We start from the raw sequence: 23,688 nt of genomic DNA, 5'->3' as shown, positions 1-23,688 counted from the left end.
TGGTTTAATCGTGGTGACTCCATAATAGTTTGAATATTAAGGCAATTTTGTTAATATGTACTCAATGTAATTAAAATGATTTTAACTACTGTACTTTGAATGTGAGTAAAAAAGGGTGACTTGTTATAGAGGGTCTTCTTATCAAGGTTCCATTGTGTATAGTGTTCTAGAAACAAAAACACATAACTCCATCCATATATTTAGATTTAAAATCTTAAGTACAATTCAGAAACATATTGATTGAAAAACGTCTTATAAATCTGTAACTTGATTTAAGATGTCCATTGTAATGTTGCTTTATCATACATCCCATAAACTGCTGCACCCTCTGTCATCTCCCTCTATACAGTATTGCTAAGTACGGAACGTAGGCTTGTCTTGTGCTGACGAAGTGCTGAGGTCACCAGTGACTACGGTGCTGACGTAACTACAATATAGCTGAATCCTGATTACTTTGTGGTGGGTATAGGGTAGTACACTAGCAGGGACAACACATAACCCCACAAAAATAGCAATTTGACCTTATTTCGTCGGTTAAACTATTGAATCATGAAGGAGGAGAAACACAACTACAAACGGATTGAGCTGACTTTACTATAGTATACTCGTTGTTGATTTTTACTTCCTTTGTGGTAAGCACACCATGGGGTAAAGAGTATAAGATACCGATATTAACTACATACAATTCTAACGCAACTATAATCGGTTTGCATTGACGTTACTTCATTTTCAAGCCATACTTACTGTATGGGAGTAAACCTATGACATTTAACCTTTAATCTGTCAACCAACAAAAACAATAACTCAACTTCATTAAGTCTGCAAATAAAGTTTTTGAGAACTATAGAAATTTTATGAACCTCATGAATGATGAATGATGATGTATGAATTATTACATCGGTACAAATTATACGCGACAAGTCATAAATAATAGTCATATAAAAATCGTCATTTCGAAAGACTTAAGTTTATTGAATCGTATAGCTAACCACAGCGATGTTGATCGAACCAATATTTGGGATCGAAATGTATGTTGACAGTCGGGTGGGGAAAGAAAAATATCGATTAACGATTAATCGAACCGATTACAAGCGCTCCAGGGTGGTCAAACTAGAGCTTGAACTTTCCAAATAAACGTTCTATTGTTTGGTAACTACAGTTTTGACGTAAATGTTGCCAATGTTGCATAATTAGGGATTGCGGGATTTGAAATGTCAATGACGCAATCATTTTTACGTACTGGTACACAAATACGTCGAAATCGAACAGAAATTTGGCTTGAAGTTAGTCTATATTATTTATACTCTGAAATTCGAAATTGGACCCAGCTCCCCTGATTATTGGGCTTTCAATAAATGGTCCTGCCCAAAAAAACTCTTGGTCTTAGTCAGTAACAAAGCACCACAAGGCATCACATTCCATTCTACACTCATCCTTCACTCATATTTGGGTTCAAATATGCACATAGGTGGCGTCCCCTATAAATATGAATGATATTTACAACCTTTACCTTTAAACTTAACTACTGTTAATATTGTATTATAGTTAAAAAGTGGAATCTATAACTATCTGAGAGACAAAAACGGTTCAATACAGCAAAGTGTGTAAGAATAAATCTAAAGAAATTGTTGAAAAATGTGTATAATAATTATTGTAGTTGTAGTTATACATGTATAATGTGAATGAACTTTTAATTCGTAGTTATGAAAATTGTATTTTTGCATAAACACTAGCTAAAATCAATAATTTGCATTTGTTCATTAGTTTAATTAGGAAAAACAAACTAATAATATTTAACTAAAAGTTTTACTGTACATTGTAATGATAGCTTTTATGGTATGAGCTTTATTAACGATTTGTGAAAATATTAACAAATAATTTATCTAGTTGAAAATTCTCTGCCAAAAAAGGTTTTTTTGTAGCAGTTTCTAAATCCATTGTGTTTTTTTTTATTTGGGTTCAAAGTGAAGGGGATTCTATTATATGGGTTGATTGGTAGCATCTATATACTAAACTGCATTCACAGGTTTAGGAAATGTTAGAAATGTTGATTTATGGTAATTCAAACATTAATGTAAAGAAGTTATGATGGTTCTTGTCACAATCTTCATAGGCAAGAAGGCTTACTTCTTCCTTCTAAATTATTACCAAGCATTGTTTAGGGAAACCAATGTCCTTTTGTGTCGAGTAGATAAATTTTAACTCATTAGATAATACCGGTCTATTTAGTGATGTTGATCAAGACTATTGTGTATAATGGGTAATAACTTTTAGCCTCTTTTACTCTTAATTACTCCTTTTTCTCAGTTACTCCTTTCAACAATTGTTCTTAATGTGAATAAATCATTCTCGACTAAACTCATACGAAAAAACACGAAACATATTACGATAGCTCTTTTAGATTACAAATAATACAATTATTCCAAGTGTTACGATAATATCTTTTAATGTATTAAAGAATCATTAAATCTCCCTACGTGATCGGTTGGGTGGATTTGCTATCCATATATAACATGTACATCGATACACAATATACAATGTATATTCTTCCTGTAACAAGTAGGCTTTACAACATATAAAAAGAAAAAGTCCATTCGACCATCGCTTATGTACTAACCATGCAATTATGGTGAATTTGGAGTGGATTTTACTTGATCATGTTATGGCACAATGACACCCAAAACCCTGTTTTTAAACAAAATTTTAAAAGGGAAACAATAGGGTGAAAACTTGCTCTGTGGCTCGGCAACCTTTACTGGGATATTCGTGCTGAAAGAAGCCATGCATTATTGATGCCACGCTATGTTCTTGTCCACGATACGGCCAACGATGTAAATAACTACTGGATTGCGCTCTCAGTGGCGTAGCGGGCACTGTTTTCGGTCTCGCTTCCCCCACTCTCTACTGGCAAGATAGCGGCGGCGTACCTCACGTGCATGCTAACTGTCACCCATTTCAACACTTGTTTGATGTAACAACAGTGTGCGGTTTTTTTTTTTTAAACTGTGATTAAAATGTATCAATAACTTTAATTGTACGCTAAGTATGTGTTTAAAATGGTTGTGTCTTGTTCCGCTTACAACTGCATCAACAGAGTACAGAAAGGCAGTGGCATTTCGTTTTATGTGTAAAGTGCCTAATATAATAATCATATGGCCTAATATAATATTACAAAGGTGTCTGATAAGTGATTCCTTAACTCGTTACAGCATGTTTAACTTAACTGAAATTTGTTTTTTGTTTTTATTTTGTTGATAGGGCTAAACTAAAACTGTACATTGTAAAACATGCACAATGAAATAAATGCGTCCGGGCTTATTTTCTCAGAGGTCAGTCAACATTATAGGTTATGATGGTAGGTCGGGTTGATATTCATTAGGTATAATGTACTATTCACATCTTGTGCAATAAATCCCTACAAAAAAAAGGAAAAGACAATTTGAGTTATTATACTCAACTGACTGATTACAGTATGTAACTAAAGGTAAGCTCATTAGGGCACACGAAGACGTTTTTTATGTAGTTAAGTACGTTTACATTGTATTAACTTGTCAGCTTCAATATAAAGGAAACTTTAACACAAAAATACTATTTGTAGCCGCGTGTTCCCATTTTGTGGGCACTATTTTTAAGGGGCACGACGAGAATATTTCTTTTGGGGATGACACCCATGAATTGCAATTAATTAAGTTTGTTTGTAAACTTTTTATTAAAATATATTGCCACCACTCAACTAAACGAAAAAGTATCACGTTTACGCCTAACATATGTCTGCGACAGAATCTCACCAAAACTATTTTATTCAAAAATATTTAATGTTGTTTTCATTAATAAATCGAGTGTGAAATGACAAATTTTGTACTTACTATCCTTTGTTTGCAATTACCTATTATTATACCATGCATAGTTTTGAACTAGTCATGTCAGTTGTTTGAAAAAAACATCTAAAATCAAGTTTAGTGAATGTGTAGTTTTAAAGAGTTCAAATGGGTTATTCTATGCCAGAAACAAAACATACATTAAGTTTTTAATTGTAAAAAGGGTTTTACATGCATTACCAATTTTTCATCTCTACATATTTAAACAGAGCAGCATCTAAAAAGGTGTGTTTTATACGGTAGGTGAATGGGCTGCGCCGGCTTCTGCCAGTAGAGAGTGGGGGAACGTCGGACCGCGCGGCCAACACTGAGCCAGCGATCCATGAGTTGTTTATATCGTTGGATACGGCTTATGAATGCATCAAAGTATTTGTTATTTTTAGCTATATAATTTTGTTTTACCATTCTGCTACAGTCTAGTAGATCATTACTAACAATAGTATAACAGTGGTATAAACTACAATAGTATTGTACAATGTACAATAGTAAAACATTTTGCGATGGATTAATTAATTAGTTTGCTAGTTAAACACTTTTAGGAAATCAGAAAGATATCTAATTTTGGAGAGAATAGAAATAAGTTATGTATATTATTACAGTTGTAATTCATTTCAATAAAAATTATTAATGTTTCCAACCAAAGGTTAGGGATGTTTTATTTTATCATAAAAAAAAAAAAAACGTGAGGTTCATGTCATGTTTACTATGAATAATATATTTACTTAGTCTCGCCCATGAGTCTTTTTTGAGCACATAGTAAATAACATATTTTACAATTGTTTTTTATTTGATTTGTGAAGCACAAGTGTTGGTATATTAGTTTTGCTACTTTAAGAAATTCTTCATACGACACAATCAAAGGCACAATCCTCAAAAAAGCACAATGACCATTTTCACATTAAAATTTTTAATATACATGCCGACTCTGGAGTCATGATGATGTACTAGCTGCAGAGTAAATTGTAAATTGTTTCATGTAAATTGAATTGTTTTCAGTTTTTTATTTGCATGTAATTTACATTAGATACAGTGGTTTAGATCTTGCACTTAAAACAAAAGATAATTAAATATGTAAAATACCTACATACTTTCTACATACATTTTAAACGGTAATTTGCGTTACCCGGTTAAAACTGAGGCAAGCATACTTAGAAACCCCGTACTCGTTAGCTAACGCAGGCACTTACACAGACTTATGGGACAGCAACATGTGGACTGTGCCATATACTGTCCGCCTACACAGTTAGCCATATACTAGGCGCCAACCGACACAGTAACTCACAGTAGAATACAAATGGCGACAAATTTGTGGCTAAAGCGCCCAGGTGTGCCGTGTACTTCGTCATTGTAAACGGGCAACGTTCGAGAGTGACGTTTGTGTTAACGGGTACACACTTTTTGGTTTTTAGAGAATTTACTTTGGTACATTTGTATTACGTTATCGATACAAACTAAGACGTAAAATTGAGTAAACTTGTTTGTAAAGAAGGAAAATATTAAATTCACAAAATATAGTATTTGCATTGTGCACGCCTAAAAATATCTATTAAAATCGTATTAATATCTATTAAAAAGGGCTTTTTTACTCTAATAGCCTAAAACTGAATGTTTCAGTTTAAATCCTATCAGGGACAAATTACGTCACACTGTAATAATACGACAAAGTGGTTCGGAGCCCATAAAAGCTGTAAGTAAACTTATCAAAATACAAAGAGAAGGTGAGTATTTCATGTTAAAGAAATTTATAAGACAATTAGTTCGACTTCGGTAACAAGTCAAGTAAATTAACTTTGTATTAAGTTGCCTGACCAACCATTTAATAAAAACGAAATTCCCACACGGATATTTTTATTTATTTATCATACGGTAAACACCATTTTTACAATCGATAATACATGAGGGCAATACAATAAAATATTTATAAATATATATAAGTCAGATTCAGATTCATCTTGCTGAAAAAAAAGATTGCTAACATGAAAAAATGACACCAACAGAATTGTCCAAAAATGCTTTAACAAAAATTGGATCATGCGTATTATAAATCCTAGTTAACAAGCATAAACATTTTTAGAGAAAAATACGATTACCAAAACTAGATAACAATTGATAAATATTTCAATATAATAACAATAACAAGCAAAAATATAAATATATTTGACAGACAAGACAAAAAAAAGAGAAAAAATGACAACAATTAATAACAGTGACGTAAACTAAGTGAAAAATTTTAACAGTGCAATACAAATTTATCTGAATGTGCAAACAACAAACAAGGTGCAAATTCCGGACAGTGATCTCAGGACAATTTCTCATCAACAAAATAACAATAACAATAACAACTTAAACTATGATACTTTTTATGGCTTTCAGTTTGCAGGTGAACACGTCAACATGTTGGCATGCTTGATTTCCAATTCTGTGTAGCCGTGGAATTGTACTGTGGAAGGCGTAGTTTGTAGAAAAAGAAGCTTTGTTGAAGAGTTGAATGTGCCTGAAGTGTCGAGGAACGTGGAAATTAATTAGGCGAAGTATTTCTGGAGCATCAACTTCGCCGTTCAACAACTTCCAGAGGAAAGACAGGTCTGCAGATTGTCTACGGTCACTCAGTCGAGGAAGGCCCATATCGATGCGAATATCTTCAATCGGCACTGTATAGAATTCATGGCCCAACTTGACGCCAATAGAGCGAAGAAAGCGATTCTGAATTTTTTCTACTCTTGATATGTGGCTGATTTGATGTGGATTCCATATCAAGCTGCCATATTCCAGCACAGGCCTAACCTGAGTCATGTAAAGAGTTCTCAGAGCATTAACATCAAGTCCGTATCTACCACATCTAATGACAAAACCTAGAGCTTTAGAGGCTTTATTGCAGATTGTATTTATGTGCAGATCTGGGTTTAAATCGTATGACATTAAAACTCCTAGGTCTCGTATGGCATTCTTCCGTGGCAGGATGGCATTATTCATCGTGTAGTAGAAGTCAATACGCTGCTCGGTACGGTGATAAGATACCACTGCAGACTTTGAAACATTGATATCCATGCTGTTATCCAGGCACCAGTTGTCGATTGAGTGCAAACATTGTTGAAGGGTGGAACAGTCTGCCTGAGATTTTATACACTTGAAAACCTTGATATCGTCAGCAAACAGCAAGCACTGAGAGTCGATACTATCCACAACATCGTTAACAAATATATTGAAAAGAAATGGACCTAGATGAGAACCCTGGGGGACTCCAGAAACCGCAGGGAAAGGGATTGACTTGGCTCCTGCAAACTTGACAGCTAAGGTGCGGTCTTTAAGATATGATTCAAACCATCGCAAAAGGCTTCCGACTATGCCATACCCTTTTAATTTTGCCAAAAGATGGTCGTGGCTGATGCAGTCGAATGCTTTACTAAAGTCAATATAGATACAATCTAGTTGCTCCTTGGATGAATATGCTGTGATTATGTGATGTTGCAAAATAAGAAGATTAGTGTTTGTAGATCTACCCTGCATAAAACCATGCTGAGCCACACTTAACAAGCTCTTGAAGGGAAAACTAATTGCATCAAGAAGGAGACTCTCAAAGATTTTTGCGAGTGCAGGCTGAATCACAATGGGTCTATAGTTTTTTACTTCCTCTTTAGACGCAGACTTGTGTATTGGTACTACGAAGCCCATTTTAAATTCAGCAGGAAATACACCAGATGCTAAGCTGTCATTGTAAAGAACAGTTAGCTGGGGAGCAATGAGTTCGCTACAGTGTTTTAGAACGGATGGAGGTATTTCATCAGGCCCGATTCCTTTGTGAGGATCCAGTGACTTCAGTTTCTTCAAGACATCTTCAGGGGATAAGACGCAAGATGAAATGTTGAGATGAGTGTCGAATGAATACACTGGTGGTGGAGTTGAAGGTTGTCTATATACAGAAGAGAAATAGTTTGCGAATAGATTACATGTTTCAGCTGGATCAGACGCATGCTGTCCATTGAATGTATAACTGCATGCCGAGTCTCTATCACGCTTCATTTTGTTTACAAAGCTCCAGAAGATTTTTGGGTTACTAGGCACAGAAGAGTTTATATGGACAACATAATCAGAGAAGCATTTGTCAGCAAGTATTTTGCACCTGGCTCTAGCTCTACTGAACTCCTCGTAGTCGGCGCGTAGCAATGAATATTTGTACCGAGCATGAAGTGACTTCTTGAGCACGACTAGTTTCTTCAACTCGGCATTGAACCAACATGGAAAACGTGTGGCCCCAAGTTTCTTCATAGGTGTGAACTGTAGAACTGTAGATCTGATAGTTTCCAAGAACCAGCTGAAGATACTGTCTTGCATTCCTGGGATCCTATAGTAGACTGTACCCAATTTGTTGAGGAGACTCTGATATATCATATCAAGATCACATCTGTTGAAATCAGGGACATAAAGTGTGCTTTTTTGATCGGCAAAGGTATCCACATTCAGATCGATAGATAAAGCTGGGTGGTGAATATCTTCAAGAGTTAGAATATTGTCCAATGCATGTGAGACTTTAGTAGAACTAGACGAGGAAAAGACCAGATCAAGAGTGACTCCCCTGGCATTAGGCACATTGTTAACTTGATAAAGGGAATGTAGAGTTGCCAAGTCTATCAGTCTTCTAGAGGAGTTACAAGATGGCATAATTATATTGGCAGTCCAGTCTACATGCGGCAGGTTGAAGTCACCAAGGAGGAGACACATGGAGAAGTTGGGCCCGGTTGATAAGATCTCATCAACACCTTCACAAAAGCGATCATAATCAGCCGATGGTCTTTGTGGGGGTATGTAAGAGGTTACAATAAGCATATTTATATGAGGGTTTATCTGGAGACTCAAAAAAATACATTCAATATCGGGAACGGGAGATGGCAATTCCTTGACTTTCAACTCTGATTTGATCGCAACAAGAACTCCTCCGCCACTGCATTTGTTGCTGGTTATGCAGGAACGATCCTTCCTAAATATTTTGTAGTGAGGAGGAACAATTTCCTGATTTAATATGTCATCTGAAAGATTAGTTTCCAGCAAAGCAACAATATCGTAGACAGCAGTGGATAATAATTTCCTAAAAGTTGCCAGCTTAGTGCGGAGTCCATTGACGTTTTGCATATACGCTTGGAGGTTGTTGCGATCGGGCGTGACTAGTTTTTTTTAATCTTAACAATCTTAGGTACTCCATTTCGATATTTAATCGTGAGATCAGTATCACCATTTTTCCTTCGCGTCTCCAGAGTATCACGAAGTTCCTTGAGGTGCCTTCTTTCCTCGTTAGTCCTGTCTCTGGAGACACTGACATTCTCTAGTCTTGAGTCAATTCCAGTGAGAGCTGATTCATTAAATTCTCTCGTAAATGTGGCAACGCTAGATCGATCCTTGAAGCACACTTTTAGTGGTCTAGGCTTCCTTTCCGAAGAATTCTGACCAATTCGAAAGAAGCTATACTCCAGCTCATTGTCAGACTTACAAAAAAACTCAACCAATTTAGAGACTAGACCTTTATCATGCGTGATTCTAGCCTGTACATCGGTACTATTTTTTTCTTCGATCCCGTATAATATAATATTGCAGGAACGAGATTCTCTGTCAGCAATTTCGTTAAGAACCATTTCCAAGGGGTTGTCATTCGTGGCCGAGATAGATCTTACTTCAGTTTCTAGAGAGTCAACTCTGTCAGCAACAGCCGCTAATTTTTCTAATTTGCTTTCAACTGCTACTAATCGAGGTTCGAAGTCATCAATTTTTGCAGCTAGAGATTCCAGTTTGCTTTCGATGCTACTCGTAGCGACTCCAATTTCTTCCTTAGTAACCAAGGTATTGAACTTGGTGAGAATCATTGATAGTTTTTCATTCAATTCATGAAGAGGGTCGCAAGAAACTGGGCAGTCGATTCTTCCACATTTCCAAGTTTTAGTAACTCCTTCTGCGATCTTCTTGTATTCCGAAGAAGACAATTTGACGCAATCTGGGTGGAACCAACGTTTACAGTCATCTTCACATTCCACCCCCTTGTCAGTCACTTTCTTACAGCAAACTATGCATATAGCTTTATCTCGGAGGGCGGATGCCATTATATTTATTTATGATTAGGAGAAATATGGGATCAACAGTAGCTACTCGATTCACCACTGATATCCACAACTCAAACTGCAGCTTAATAAATGAGTGTAATTTCATACAGTAGTTATCCACAAAGACGACAAAATATAGAAGGCTGTGGAAATGCGACAGACGCAGGTTCGTTTGCTTGGCCCAGTTCCTCCGTTCCACAAGTAGGGTTATGTTCGGCAGACAATTTTATTGACAAATAGGGCAGGACAAATTTGGGAGGATAACACGTAGTTAGAAGAAACAAATTGTAAGTTAATGGTTTAATACATTGATCTTACTTCCAGTATTGCGATCCAATACAATTTGTTGGTAAACTGGACGTATGCCATTAATAATAAAGAGAATACGATGTCACTGTACAAGCAAGATAAATCGTGATATCTAACCAGCAGACGATATTGGAACATTATACAGCATGGATCATAATTATAAGCCCAAAAGCAAACATGATTGTTTTGGTATTTTAAAGGAATAAAAAAAAACTCCAAACCAAATGTTACAGTTACTAGTATAAATTCGGGATGGTGAAGTCATTTGTTTATGTTTAGGATCTTTATAGTTTTATTTTGTACTCTAATATCCTTGAATTCAGGGCGTCGGTTTCTTTTAGTGCGTTAACTCTCCGATAGTCTTTACCGCGAGATTACATAATAATTAAATGTGGAACTACACTAATTAAACATTTTGATCAATCTTCAAGTTATATCGTGTGAGTAATAGAGTCTTACCTTGCTCTCACAACTTTTGTGACAGACGTATTTGCACACTGAAACAAACAAATTGTTTATTTTAATAAAATAATAGCATGAAAAACATTCACTCACATTAGGTTTACAATAGAAACTACTCATCAAGATTTTGAAGGCAAAATTATATATTTTTTGCACTTTTAAGAACTTATCGAGTTTCTTGGATACATAATAAATATAAGTAAAGAATAAATACAATTCAAGGTGCTGGAAATATAGCCATTGCTATTAAGGGTCCTAGCTCATAGTCATAAATATATATATATATATATAAACTGAGATCAATATATAAAAATGTTATAAAGCGGGTTTCAACATTTGTGATTACGTCTTCACTGATATTAATTTGTTTAAGATCAAATAATTTAATGACATATAGTAAAGAAAGGTTTATTGTAAAAAACTAAAAATCTCATCCTAAATAAAAAAAATCCACATAAGGACAAAAACAAAGCCAAATTTCTTTAAGACGATTTGTGACATGTCTGTGCTGCTAAATCCCAAGTTACGAGTTATCGACCAAACAAAGAGAAAAGTGGCCGAGAAAGAAATTTATAGCCTTGCATGAGACTATGCGGTCTATAATTATTTAGATTGTATGAAGAGAAAAAGATATTAATGATGGGTGAAGAACGTTGAGACAGATTCGATAATTTTTACCTTTTGTTGCATCGTATTTTTTTTGTTTTAATTTTTGGACATTTTCCTGGAAACTGTAATGTGATGAACTATGAACAACCCAAGTTGATTTCTGGAGTGAATGTTTACTTTATACTAGTTTTTGCAATTCGACAGGTTTTCTCGCATTTTGGTTATGTGCTACTCTACATTCTCTCTACACTGAATACCCTAGAAATGCAAATGTATTAGAGACTCGTTAATAGAAAACCACAACCCAAGTTGATTTCTGGAGTGAATGTTTACTTTATATTAGTTTTTGCAATTCGACAGGTTTTCTCGCATTTTGGTTATGTGCTACTCTACATTCTCTCTACACTGAATACTCTAGAAATGCAAATGTATTAGAGACTCGTTAATAGAAAACATCCACTTCGTTAACATTATTAAAAAAATGCATTTCGTAAAGTAAACAAATGAAAAACAGAACTCTTTTTAGTTTCAAATTAGTTTAAAAAGGGAATTCATTTCACTGTCCTATTTTACCATCGCAAAACAGTTAAACAGTTTTACGTAAAACACATGTAATATGATTGACTATACTTTGGTACAGCTAACCCGAAAAAAATTCAACTTTGATTAAAGACCTATCATAACTTACCCAGCAATTGTAAAAACGTAAAACTCATATAACAGAATGATAAATATCGTTACTAACACCAAAGATATCACATACATTGATGTATCATTCATTCTATTCGATCAATAATACCAATTATTATTTTAAAAACTGGATACAGTTGAATCATGAGGATGGGGTGTGTACTTCTCTCACTAGTCAAAGGTTATGTAAATAAAATGATTATGTTTTATCAAAAGTATTGTGCTCAGACAAAACCGGATTTGAAATACACATCGAAACAAGATTCAGATATTGGCATTATGATGAGAGAGTCAATGGAATGATGTAATTAGTGTTTAGTTTGAACTCACCTCGGCAGACGGAGCCCTGTTGATGGATAGGTTGGTGACAAAGATTGCAAGGTCGTGGCCGCTTGAACTGCTTGTTGCGAAACGCATGGTTCTGAGAGTCCGCTTCGGGCTGCAAACAAAATATGTGGATTAAATATTTATCAAAACTACAGTCTACGAAAGTGAGTTAGGGGGACTAAATTGAGATATGCTACAACTAATATTCACAAGACCGATTGTATAAATAATCACACTGCAGAATTATTGGACCAAGTGTGCATCCATAGTCTCTTCTTTAGAGTAAGAACTTACTAATAACTCTTTAACGACATGTTGTTATGAAGGACTTAATTTACCCACATCTGCCAAGAAATAATCAAGAACTAATAACATTTGTTTGAATGGACGTTAAAACTATTAAAAATACAAAAGGAAAACAACAACAACAGTGCAGTGTTTTTTTGCTCCCTTTTCAGTCACCAAGACAGACATTTCTGGAAATGGACAATATTGTTTTAAAACTAAAACTCAAAGGTGTATCGATGCCCAAAAATACTTTAGACTGCTCTTAAGTCAAAGAAAAGCGTGACTTAAACAATAATTACATTTAGGAAATGCTTAAAAGGACTTCGAACAAGAGTGTACAAACTGCATCCCTATCAGTATGCAAGCGTTATCACTGCTCTGCATGCTGCAGCAGGGTTGGCAGCGCTACTATCGGCACATCCTGTTACTAGCAAGGCAGTGTGACAACATAGTACGTTGTATTGAGGTTGTAAACCAAACTGCCAAGACATGTGACATTGTTTGAATTGAAAATACACTTAACTATCTCGTAGCTTTGTACTGTAGTAATTCAGTGAATATATTCTAAACAATTTAATGCATGGATCGGCTCGGGATGGACGAGTGGTTGAATGCTGTACAACATGTTTCAACCTATGCAACATTATGGTTTCAAACCCTTTCACTGCTGGAGTGATCTGATTCCAGCACTTCAACACCGGGAGTGGAGTGACTCTTCAAAGTGACATCCGATGCGATATCTCGACAGTAATCCATCGTCAAACCAGTCATCAACTTGCGAAACCGAGCCACCGGGTTTGCCTAACAGCTATCAGTTATCGCTACTTGAGTTGATACTTTGAAATCCTAATGGTGGACGGATTAAAACTGAAACGCATGAAAAAGTAATTCAGAGTGTGAAAGACGCTTTAAGTTTTTGTTGTGTTTGATCTTTTAAAATGTTATGCGTTGTTGCATATAAAGAGAGAATTGGTGTTAAAGGAATTCATCGGGTGTAAGAAAATAAATATATAAAAGTAAAATTAAATTCAACAGTCCTTTATAATACTCTTATGAAATGGAGACGCTACTAAGGTTAATTAAAACCCAATATTAATAGAAGGTAAGAGTGGGATGAGTGAGACGCCTCTTGTAGCTTTGCTATTAACTAGAACAGCATTATCTTGGGTGTTCTTTCGTCGTTTACACACAGTTCAAGCAATTGTGTTTATTGATCTATTGATTTCTTTAACGGCTAGTTTATAGGTAAGAATCTACCAAGAGGTAGGTAGGCCTATACACACTTTTTAAATATGTTCAAACTTTCGACGCCCTAGTTTTAGTTCACACTAAAATACGTATAAACCAAATTTCACCAGCAAAACTAGCTTCCACTATAAACTCTCTAACGTTTCCCACATTCCCGAATTTATAGTCCGCTAGTTTCGACAGCAAAACGCATTTAAATGACAACCAATTCCTTCCACGTTCCCAGCAGAAAGGTATTACAAACTGTTCCTTGTACGTGAACCTGTTGAGAAGAAGATGTACAGTACAAATGTGGATGCAAATGCAAATACAAGGTACCAATTGTGTATGCTAAACAAGTCCTCCTTGTATATGGGCTGTAATGGGGCCATAATACGGAGCCAGTTTCGGCGGACTTGTGAGATGAAAATAAACCGGTTGAGGTGGTGTTTTGCCCAACTGTTTATCATAAAAACATTGAAACAAGATATGTTTGAAGTGATTACTAGGAGTAGTGGGGAAAAAAACGAAAAACAGAAAGATTGAAGGAATCAGTGGTAAAATAAATTGGAGCTATGATAATAGTAGGTTGAAACAAAGAGAAGTAAGTTGAAATGAACTTGATGAATTTGATAGCTACAACAAACACTATGCAGGTAAAACAATATTGAGAAGTCCTACTGAAAACATTACACTTGAAATTTCGACCCTTCTTCAAATTTCAATATGATTATTTTGTTCATATTCCTTGACTATCGTCCCATTTTGCATTTTATGTCTTTGGTCGGTCTTATCCATCGCGGTGTAGAACAAATCGTTCTTGAATGTGTAATAAATCATAAACTTGAATAATACTTTTTCGTAAGAATAAATCACTTACGTCAAATAGCTTAATACTGAACAATTGAACAATTCAGTATTGAGCTATTTGAGGTAAGTATTTTATTCTTACGACGATATTTGTAGCTCAGGGGCTTTATAATGAATTCAAATACTTTTTCAAATCGGAGATATTCATTCATCGTACCCAACAAACCAAGTAATGAAGGGAAAATGTATTGCGGAAGTCTTTGACTCCGGCATATTACCTTTAACTCTACGGATAAAAAGAAACTACTTTAGCTCAACAATAAAAATGTATTATAAAAAGTGGGTTTACATTTTTTTTCTTTAAAGTGAGAAAATGTCCCAAGATGAATTAAAGTGCAGTACCTCCAACTCTAATCGAAGTCACCCAGACTCCAGACAATAGTCCCTGGAGACAATGGTGTCACGATACTAAGGTCGCCGCAATGACCCCGGCTGCTCCGGTTCCCATGGGATCATCGCCACTCCTTCGGGATCTTATTTGTGTCATCTTCCCAGGAACAGATTGTTTCAATTGCTACACAAATAGTATGTTTTGAGTGTCTACTGTACGCAAGTGGTCATCACAAACTCTTTTAATGGAAAGTGGTCCAAACATCACATTTTAACAAATTTCTGATACAGGGAAAAAGCTATTACCATAGTTTTCATGGTAAGACGTAAACCCGCGACCGATTACGATCCAACGATGAAAACGGGGGCTTTTGAGGGGTTTTAGTGGGTAAAAATTAGTTTTCCTACTGTTGACTCCAACAACATAAAAATTTGCGATTTCTTTCTAATCTATTTTGTTGAACTTAACAATAATTTGGAGTATCGAAGCGTTGTTGTTCATATTTAGGTTAACATACATCTTATTTGCGTTCCCATTTTTATTATAAGAGTAATATACTGTATTCATGACAAAATTTCTCCAATCAAAAGTAGAACGTTGGTGGTATAAAACACGTTTTTTGTAGCCAACATCGATATAATTTCGACTAACAACCATTTACAATTTCAAAACCTAACTCTCAAACAGCGACAGGAAGATTGCAATCCAGTTCAAAGTACTTCATAGAGCATTTTCGATAACAAGTTGTGATTAATTGGGCATTCAGTTTGAACATTAAAAGGCGGGCTTCATGCAAAACAACCATGGTTAGGCGATAATGCTGTTTAATATAACGACCGCGTCGATCTGACGATAAATGTAAATGAAATCGCATAACGCGGCGAATCAAAGAAGATCTTCGACACATTTAACGAGAACGGTTCTTGTTGGAACACGTGGGCTGCGAATCGGTTAAACTGGTTTGAATGTATTCGGTTGTTTTGTTCATCGGGATGGAGGAATTAACATTTTAAATTTCATGCCTGGGTTTGTACATTAAAGATTTCTATATAAAGTCTTGTTTGTAATTTTAAATTTAACTAATTTCAAGTTTTGAAAGTTAAGGTACATATTTGTAATATGTTGTAATATTTGTAATGGATGACAATAAGCTCTTGCCATATGACAGTAAGCATTTCCCGAAACAAGGGATGGATTGTGGATCAAGCTGCTATTTGTTTATTGGGCTTTCAAATATTGATGCCTTCTTTCTACCAAGGTCACAGTTTGGTACGAACAACAAGATCGTGATTTAGATGTTCTCAAGTAAATTCTGATGTAGAAAAAATAATGGAACCATTATTTGAGGTTCAAATTTTATTTCGCTTCTCCCATGGTTTTATAAGTAGGCTAATTAATAAATTGCTATGAATAATGTGATTACAATAAGGTTTTGGTTTTGTCATGTAGAACCTTTTGTTTTCGAATCTACTGACACATTTGCAGATAGTTTTTATATTAATCATAGGTTTGCTAACTGACCAATGTATAATCCATGTATTCTATCCCACTTTACTCTACAAACACGGAACATTGCTGAATTTACTTTCAACTTGACACTAATTAACAGCTATTACATGTGCAGAGTGGTGTATAGTGTAGAGCACTTCAGAGCTGCATAGCAACATTCCGGTGGGAAGGTGCGCCTGCCACACCTACTATGCATGCTCTGCTTTGCTCTCGGTATTACCACCTTAGCGATGCAGGAGAGGAAGGATACATCGATGAGTAAAACACACTTAAGAATTCATCTTCTTCAATCAGCTGAAGAATTTAGAGTTAGTTCCTGTACCAGCTTATGCAGAGGGAGTTTTGCTGTTTACTGTTAGTTTTCTTATTCAAACGAACCCAAAAATTAGTTTAACCAAGTATGTTAAACAATTGCTCTGTTGACATTACTTATCCTCTGATATTGTAACAAAATATTAAATCACAGGTGGTAAATATACCTAAAAACTATAATTGTTGTAACTAACCATTCTACATAAACGTCACCAACTCACTCAAATTTAACGAAAATGAACGAAATTGAATGATAACTCTCCTTGCCCTGTTCATTGCTGTAGTACGTTAATTAATTTTTTTGTGATGACATGTACTCAAAATTAAAGTTATATTATAAATCGTTATAATAGAGGGGTTTTGCTATAGCTTGTGATGTATATTGCTACACTATTATCTTTGTTACATTCTTAGTTTATACCCAAATTCAAACCGTGGCCAAGCAACCAGTACCAATTATGAATTTATTTATACCAATTCATCAATTTTGACAATCCATATTCTGGTTCCAATATGAAAATATGTTTATGTACAATATTATACAACCTTCTTTTTCTTAACACTACTTCACTTTAGAGTGTTCAACAATCTGTCCTTCAGAACCAAGCATTATTCACCATGAACTACCAACTTATTGATATAATTGATTGTCGACTCGTTTGACAGCTTTAAGCTTGACGATTAGCTAATTTGCCGACCAGCTGGTTGAAGAACGACGTCGGTAATTGTCGGTAAATGTCGGTAATGACAGAGCGCTAACTAGCTAACTAGGCCAGCAGCGTCTCTAGTTAACTAGAGTTAATTGGCACTGACGCACCAAGTAGTGATGTATTGTTTATACAAGTGTATTTTGACAAATTGCTTGATTTACGTAATTTTAAAATAGTTTGGGTACGGACTGTCGCAAAAACACGGTTTACAGCTTCATAATGTCTTGAACAAAAAGTTAGTTTGTAAAATAAAAGGTTTCTAAAATATCCAAGAAAGTTTAAACATGCTTGCAAATAATGTGTCTAAAGAAAATAAAGCTCACTTTTCAAAGGCACGGTTTTTTGATTATTTGGGGTATGGTGATTGTTATCAACTAACAGGAGTATTTTTAGTTTTCCATTTTCTTGTACACTCTTACATTAACTCTTACATAAATAACTATTCATTTAATTATTACGAACAATGTTAGAGCAATCAACTTTGAGTAAGAATAAGTCTATACTACGATGAAATATACATCAGCTAAAGTTATAGAAGATTTGAAATAATGATTTGTGCATTCAACTATGATCCATTTTAATACCAAATTGACTATAGCTAGTCAATACTAATGGTAATGTCTACCCTAGTTTGTTTTAGATGTCAATAATCCAACATGAATAACCAAATTTATATAGTTTAATTAATCAAACTCAAGTATCACTACATCAAAGGATTGATTACAGTCGATTACACCAATACTCCTTACCTTTCATATTCCAGTTACCATTGTTCGTCTATCAATTATTTAAAAGTTAAATTTCGAATATCTTTCATAAATTTGATCATGTGTTCTTGTTTATAAACACGTTCAGACAGTAATATCTCCCCTATTAAGGAGCGATAAATTTTTCTTACAAGCAGATAATATCAGGTTTAGCGCGTTTTTACGACTCACGGGTCGCTCGTTATTATTAATTATTCCCCGCCAGATTTTATCAGCTGGGCGGCTGGTAAACGTAATTAGCGGGAAATACACAAGAGTTTGCCGCTAGGCGCGCGACCAGCGCCTTCAAACAAGGACAAGCAGCATGGAGTACATTACAGTGTTGCGGTAGTTCCAGTAGTCGCCGCTAGGTTGCAGGAGCTGTCACGAAACAGAATACATAGACTACCTTTATTTTATATTGCAGTTAATTGTTTGAATAAATTAGTATTAATTAAATAATTTATTATTTAATATGTCAGTGATTCTAACAGATATGTGTACGTTTTGAAAACATACACAGAATTTCACCGACACCTACTAATATTTGAGTATTTTATGTTAAAAAACATAGTGTTGAATTGGTAATTACTGTAATAGTGATTGCCTTCAAACGAGACAGATGCTAGTTCGGCCACAAACTGTGTCAATGGTGGACTTGGTTAGTTTCATTCTGATATCAATTAATAAAAAAAAGGTTTATTTATGATAAACAGTAGAAAAAATGTTATATAGAAAAAAATCTTAGTTACTGAATGTTTTCCATTACGTTCGGCTCAAATCATTAGCAAAGAAGAAATACGGATCGTTGTTGTAGGCGGCGTTATCGCTAATTTCTCCAGGGTGTAGCAGCCGTCGCTTTCCAGGTTGAATACATTTCTTGTATTTTTATCATCTCGGCGCATTTCAAAATTCGCTCAATCCTAATAACTTATACAAAAATATCTAGTTCATTAATATCAATCCTGAAAATAACTGTCTGTTTTATGGATGTCATATTTCTGCATAGAATGATTTATTTATTCATTCATACAACATCAATTATTCCAGTAGGTTATCACAAATCCGGTGTGTTTTAATATAATGCACGAATTAATAAACTTAAGGAACTTAATTAATAAACTTAAGAATATACATTAAATAGATTCTTTAATTATGTAGCCAATACAACCGACAAATATTTGAACCAAAATATCCATAGTCGTGATTGTACAAGAATTCCAAAAATGCCGAAAAGGTACTTACAAAATCAATAACCCTTCAAAATATACCCTTACCATAACCGAAACCAACAAAAACTGAAGGGTAGAATAAAAACAGGTTCGTAAGAATGTTGTCAACAAGTAGTAAAGTAGGGTTAATATTACTTCAGCTCCCCACTCGTAAAAACTCGAGCACGGTGCAGCCCAGCTGCGCGGAGAGCGTTCCCGCCAAACAGCTGTGCGAGGCTGTGCTTTTGGCGCGAATGTCGCAGGATGGAATTACATTGTAGCATCCTTTTGTGCAAAGGGATCGATTTGTTCAGCAATCCAGGTGGAAACGATCTATTGTTGAGTTTTTACAATTGTTCGTAACACCAGGAATGACAAAGTGAAGGGGATGAAAATTTAGGGTTGAATTTAGATTTGTAAGAAGGGTGTAATAGATCAATTGGTTGTTTGTGGTCGCTAGATATACTTGAAACTTGTCATTAAATGAATTGGATATAGAAGCAAAAAACTAGATAAATTGACGGACACCCTTCTAATCTACAACGGTAGGCTACCCTACCCCCCCAAGGGTTAAACGCTAGCATTGTTGATATCCCTGTCTACTATTAGCTCAGAGTAAACTATCTGTTGCAGATTGCGTTTCTCTATGCTGTTATTCTTTTTTAATACTCGACTACAATTAATTTATAGTTGAAGGGCTGTAATTTCAATTAGCTGCTAAAATATTGTGACATGTAATTAAATTACTAAATTACAACTACATTAAAATGTAAACTTGATCCAAATTCAAAACACCAAATGTCACTGACTTTTCTTAGAATCATACCATCAAATAGCCAGTCGGTGGTAGTAGGTAGCACTGTGGACTGTGAAACTGTAAGACCAACCACACAACCAAGGAAGCAGATCCTTTTGGTTCCTATCCCAACTCCACCACAATCAGTATAGTTAATTCTGTTTCATTCTTGTTCATTTTTGTTCACTCATGCTTTGCTTAATTTATTCTACGCACCAATCTTCGAGACCCATATGGTTGGACAAGTTCAAGGGCCAAAGAGGTCCCAAACCTCGTAAAAATAGTTTGCTGTAAAGAGGCCAAAATGTTAATGCGACAGAAACAGTTCAATATTTCTTAAATCAAGAACAAGCTTGACTTACTTGTAGCAATATAAATCCTTATATATAATACGTGAAGGTGATTTCTACGAAACACTACTCCTCCGTTAATAATGGACGGATTTTTACAAACGATGTGTCAAAATCAAGTATTGTTTGTGTAGATGCCCCCTTTCACCAATTCCTGTAATAAAAGTCATCGGGCTTTGCCCCACAGGCCATCAAAATCCCAATGTATTTCTTATGGATAAAATATTTTTTTACTTAAACCGACGAATAGTTAGTATTAATTACAGCTGTTCATAGTAAACACATGATACACACAAGAGCGTTCGTTTTCAGTTTCGATAACTGGAGTGGAGTGATTGATTACATTATCTTTGAGTTGACTCTTTTAAATCATCGGAAATTATGACTGTTATTTGTTTTTAAATAAGGCCCGACTTTGCAATTGCTCGAATTCGAGCAACAGTTGCACTAGTAATACATAATGTCATTATCAAAGTTACATTTTCTTCGTGATCACCGACGCCTAACAACGTATAACAAGACAAGAAATGAAACAAATTAGTGTTAATTTGTCGGCACAATGCCGCCGACACCGGAAGTTTGTTGACGAACGACAATATTGTGTTCACAGCGACACCCAACAATACTGGGTACCGGAAGTCGGCCATTGGAAGAGGATCAGGCACGACAGCGTGATTGTAAACCCACTGTTGGAGAAAACTACACAGAATAATGGGTCTTAGAGCGAGGAAATCTAATCGTGAACAGTGTCAAATGTGGGTGAATGGAGTAAATAATCACTTAATAGTTCAAATATTTATGTGAAATTAGCTGTTTGAACAAAATCATAACAACAATACCTTAGGACCTCTTTGGTTATTATACCTAAAGACAGGCAATAGTTTACAAATGGTTTGTCAGAGTTTTAAATGGAAGACACATAAGTACTGTTAACAGATTTATAAATATACGAACGATTGCAGTAGGAATATTGGAACTGTTAATGCCTTAATCCAATAAATGAACGAAAAGCTACTAAATCAAACTGAACATTGCTGGTATTAAAATTGTGACAAAACTGTTCAGCGATATGGAGTTGTTTTTGTTGAAAGTGTTGACCTTTTAACTAATTGTTTTCTGGTTTAATGGTTTGCGGATTTACAGTGTTCAAATAACAAGATATTTTTGCTAAACCTGTATTTTAGTGTTGAGTATTTAGTTAAAAACACTTAAAAAATATAATTTACTGTTACCACACCCTTACTTACCATGCAAACATGCATGAAGAAGTTCACATACACTTATCTGGATTTACTACACATTAATGGAGAGGACCGTTTTTATGGATCGTTTAATTTGGGGATAAGCGATATTGATAATGACATGTATATATGTTTTATCAATGGTAGAATATTTGAAAAGATTCTCTATATCCTTCAAATAGAGAATGTTTATCATTTTAGATTGAAAATATTTGTTGTCATACTCCAGTTTTATCCATGCGGTATAAACAAATTAGGTGTAGGAGGTTATAACATAAATACACACATTTTTCGCACTTTAAAGTTTTTCCACAGATTGTATAAACAAATTCAGATTAATAAATACTCTATTTATGTTTATTTAAATTACTTCACTAGTTATGAACCAATCAGCAATTCGTTTTAATTCCTCTTTTCGCTTGAGGATTAAACTTAAGCTCGTGTCAACGCCACTTTACACCTGAATTTAGTATTTCACGCAGATCAGAAATGGTATTAAAATATTAAAGTAATAAAATAACATCTCCATATCCATAGGTTCCATTTTCATTAGCTTTACAACAACACAAAATAATTCAACAAGGAATTACTTTTCTTTATCTACGTAAAACCGGTTTAATCAACTCACGTTCTTCTTCAAAACATTTTAAATTACACATTCCCACACAACTCGTGCTATTTAGCGCGTTGAGTTTTAATTAAATTTGAACAAGACGTCAGAATACATGATAAGTCCATTAGTATGCACTACGCAGTGTAGACCAGCCGTGTAAGTATGGGGAAGAAATTGCGATTTTTGCGATGTGGGAGGATCAAGCTGACATTTTGACTCGAAGTAAATTAACTGTTCAGCTCTTCCTCGGGCGGCACAGTTTTCGATTACAGGTAAAAGCTAATTAGTAATTACTTCATGGCGAATTGCGTCGTTCGTGTAATCGCTAATTAATTCACTACAAGCAAACATTTCCCTTTTAATTAATTAGCGACTCAAAACATTGAAGGCAATGAAGGCATGGAGGCTTTACGTTACTTTGTATTAAACAGCCGAATTCTACACGGACTTTGATGCGAGAACGATAGGTTCGAGTCCCGGAACATCTACAAAGATTTGCACCTTTATCTCCAAAAATCGGTTGTGATTATATTCCTTCATTAAAAACGCCACTTCATCATACACTAGCAAAAAGAAGGCTTTTTTGTATTATTTTTTTAATTAATCCGAGGTTGTTCGTAGTCCGAGACTTTCTTTGGCAACCTAAGTGTTATCCATAGTCAACTAGTGACAAAATAATTCAATCTCAAGTAAAAGCTATTACGATTCTCATTAAAACATCACTAATTTCGTTAAAAGACCTTTTTCTTTTTGTATTTTTTCGATGATCCCAAATTTGCAGTCGTCTGACACTTTCAGTGGAGACTCGGGCTATCGAGAGTAAACTTTAGTGGGGAAACCGAAGGGAGAAACCAGTTTAAGTAGCATGCTCCCCAACCTATGCATATTTTGAATAGGATATTCTTGTTTATTGTGTGTATTTTTCCTGGTAATCCAACGTTGTCGGTAATCCACTACCACGTTGGTGTAGGATTACCGAGAGTTAACTGATGAAAACCATATAATATGTTTCCAAATATATTTTTAAAAATGTGTAAATATCTATTAAAAAAACACACACGGAAGTTAAATTGCAAATCATGAAGTAAACCCTAAGAAACAATATTTTTGTTAGATCCGCCGA

At 35.0% G+C, this 23,688-nt stretch overlaps 1 protein-coding gene across 1 annotated transcript in view; it reads right to left on the bottom strand.

The window, feature by feature from the left end:
- The window catches only part of LOC129001237 (tensin-1), a 386,355-nt gene that overhangs the window by 169,674 nt on the left and 192,993 nt on the right, over positions 1–23,688 (bottom strand). Inside the window, exons 3-4 of the mRNA XM_054428467.1 lie at positions 12,365–12,473; positions 10,733–10,770 (exon numbers count right to left, since the gene is read on the bottom strand). Coding sequence (XP_054284442.1) covers positions 10,733–10,770; positions 12,365–12,473 — 147 coding nt within the window. The remainder of the gene's footprint in view (positions 1–10,732; positions 10,771–12,364; positions 12,474–23,688) is intronic.

The sequence above is a fragment of the Macrosteles quadrilineatus genome, unplaced genomic scaffold (assembly GCF_028750875.1).
Source record: "Macrosteles quadrilineatus isolate MER2022 unplaced genomic scaffold, UCM_ALF_1.0 Scaffold_8__2_contigs__length_117827958, whole genome shotgun sequence".
Classification (NCBI taxonomy): Eukaryota; Metazoa; Arthropoda; class Insecta; order Hemiptera; family Cicadellidae; genus Macrosteles; species Macrosteles quadrilineatus.
This window is presented reverse-complemented; position numbering and strand designations above follow the sequence as displayed.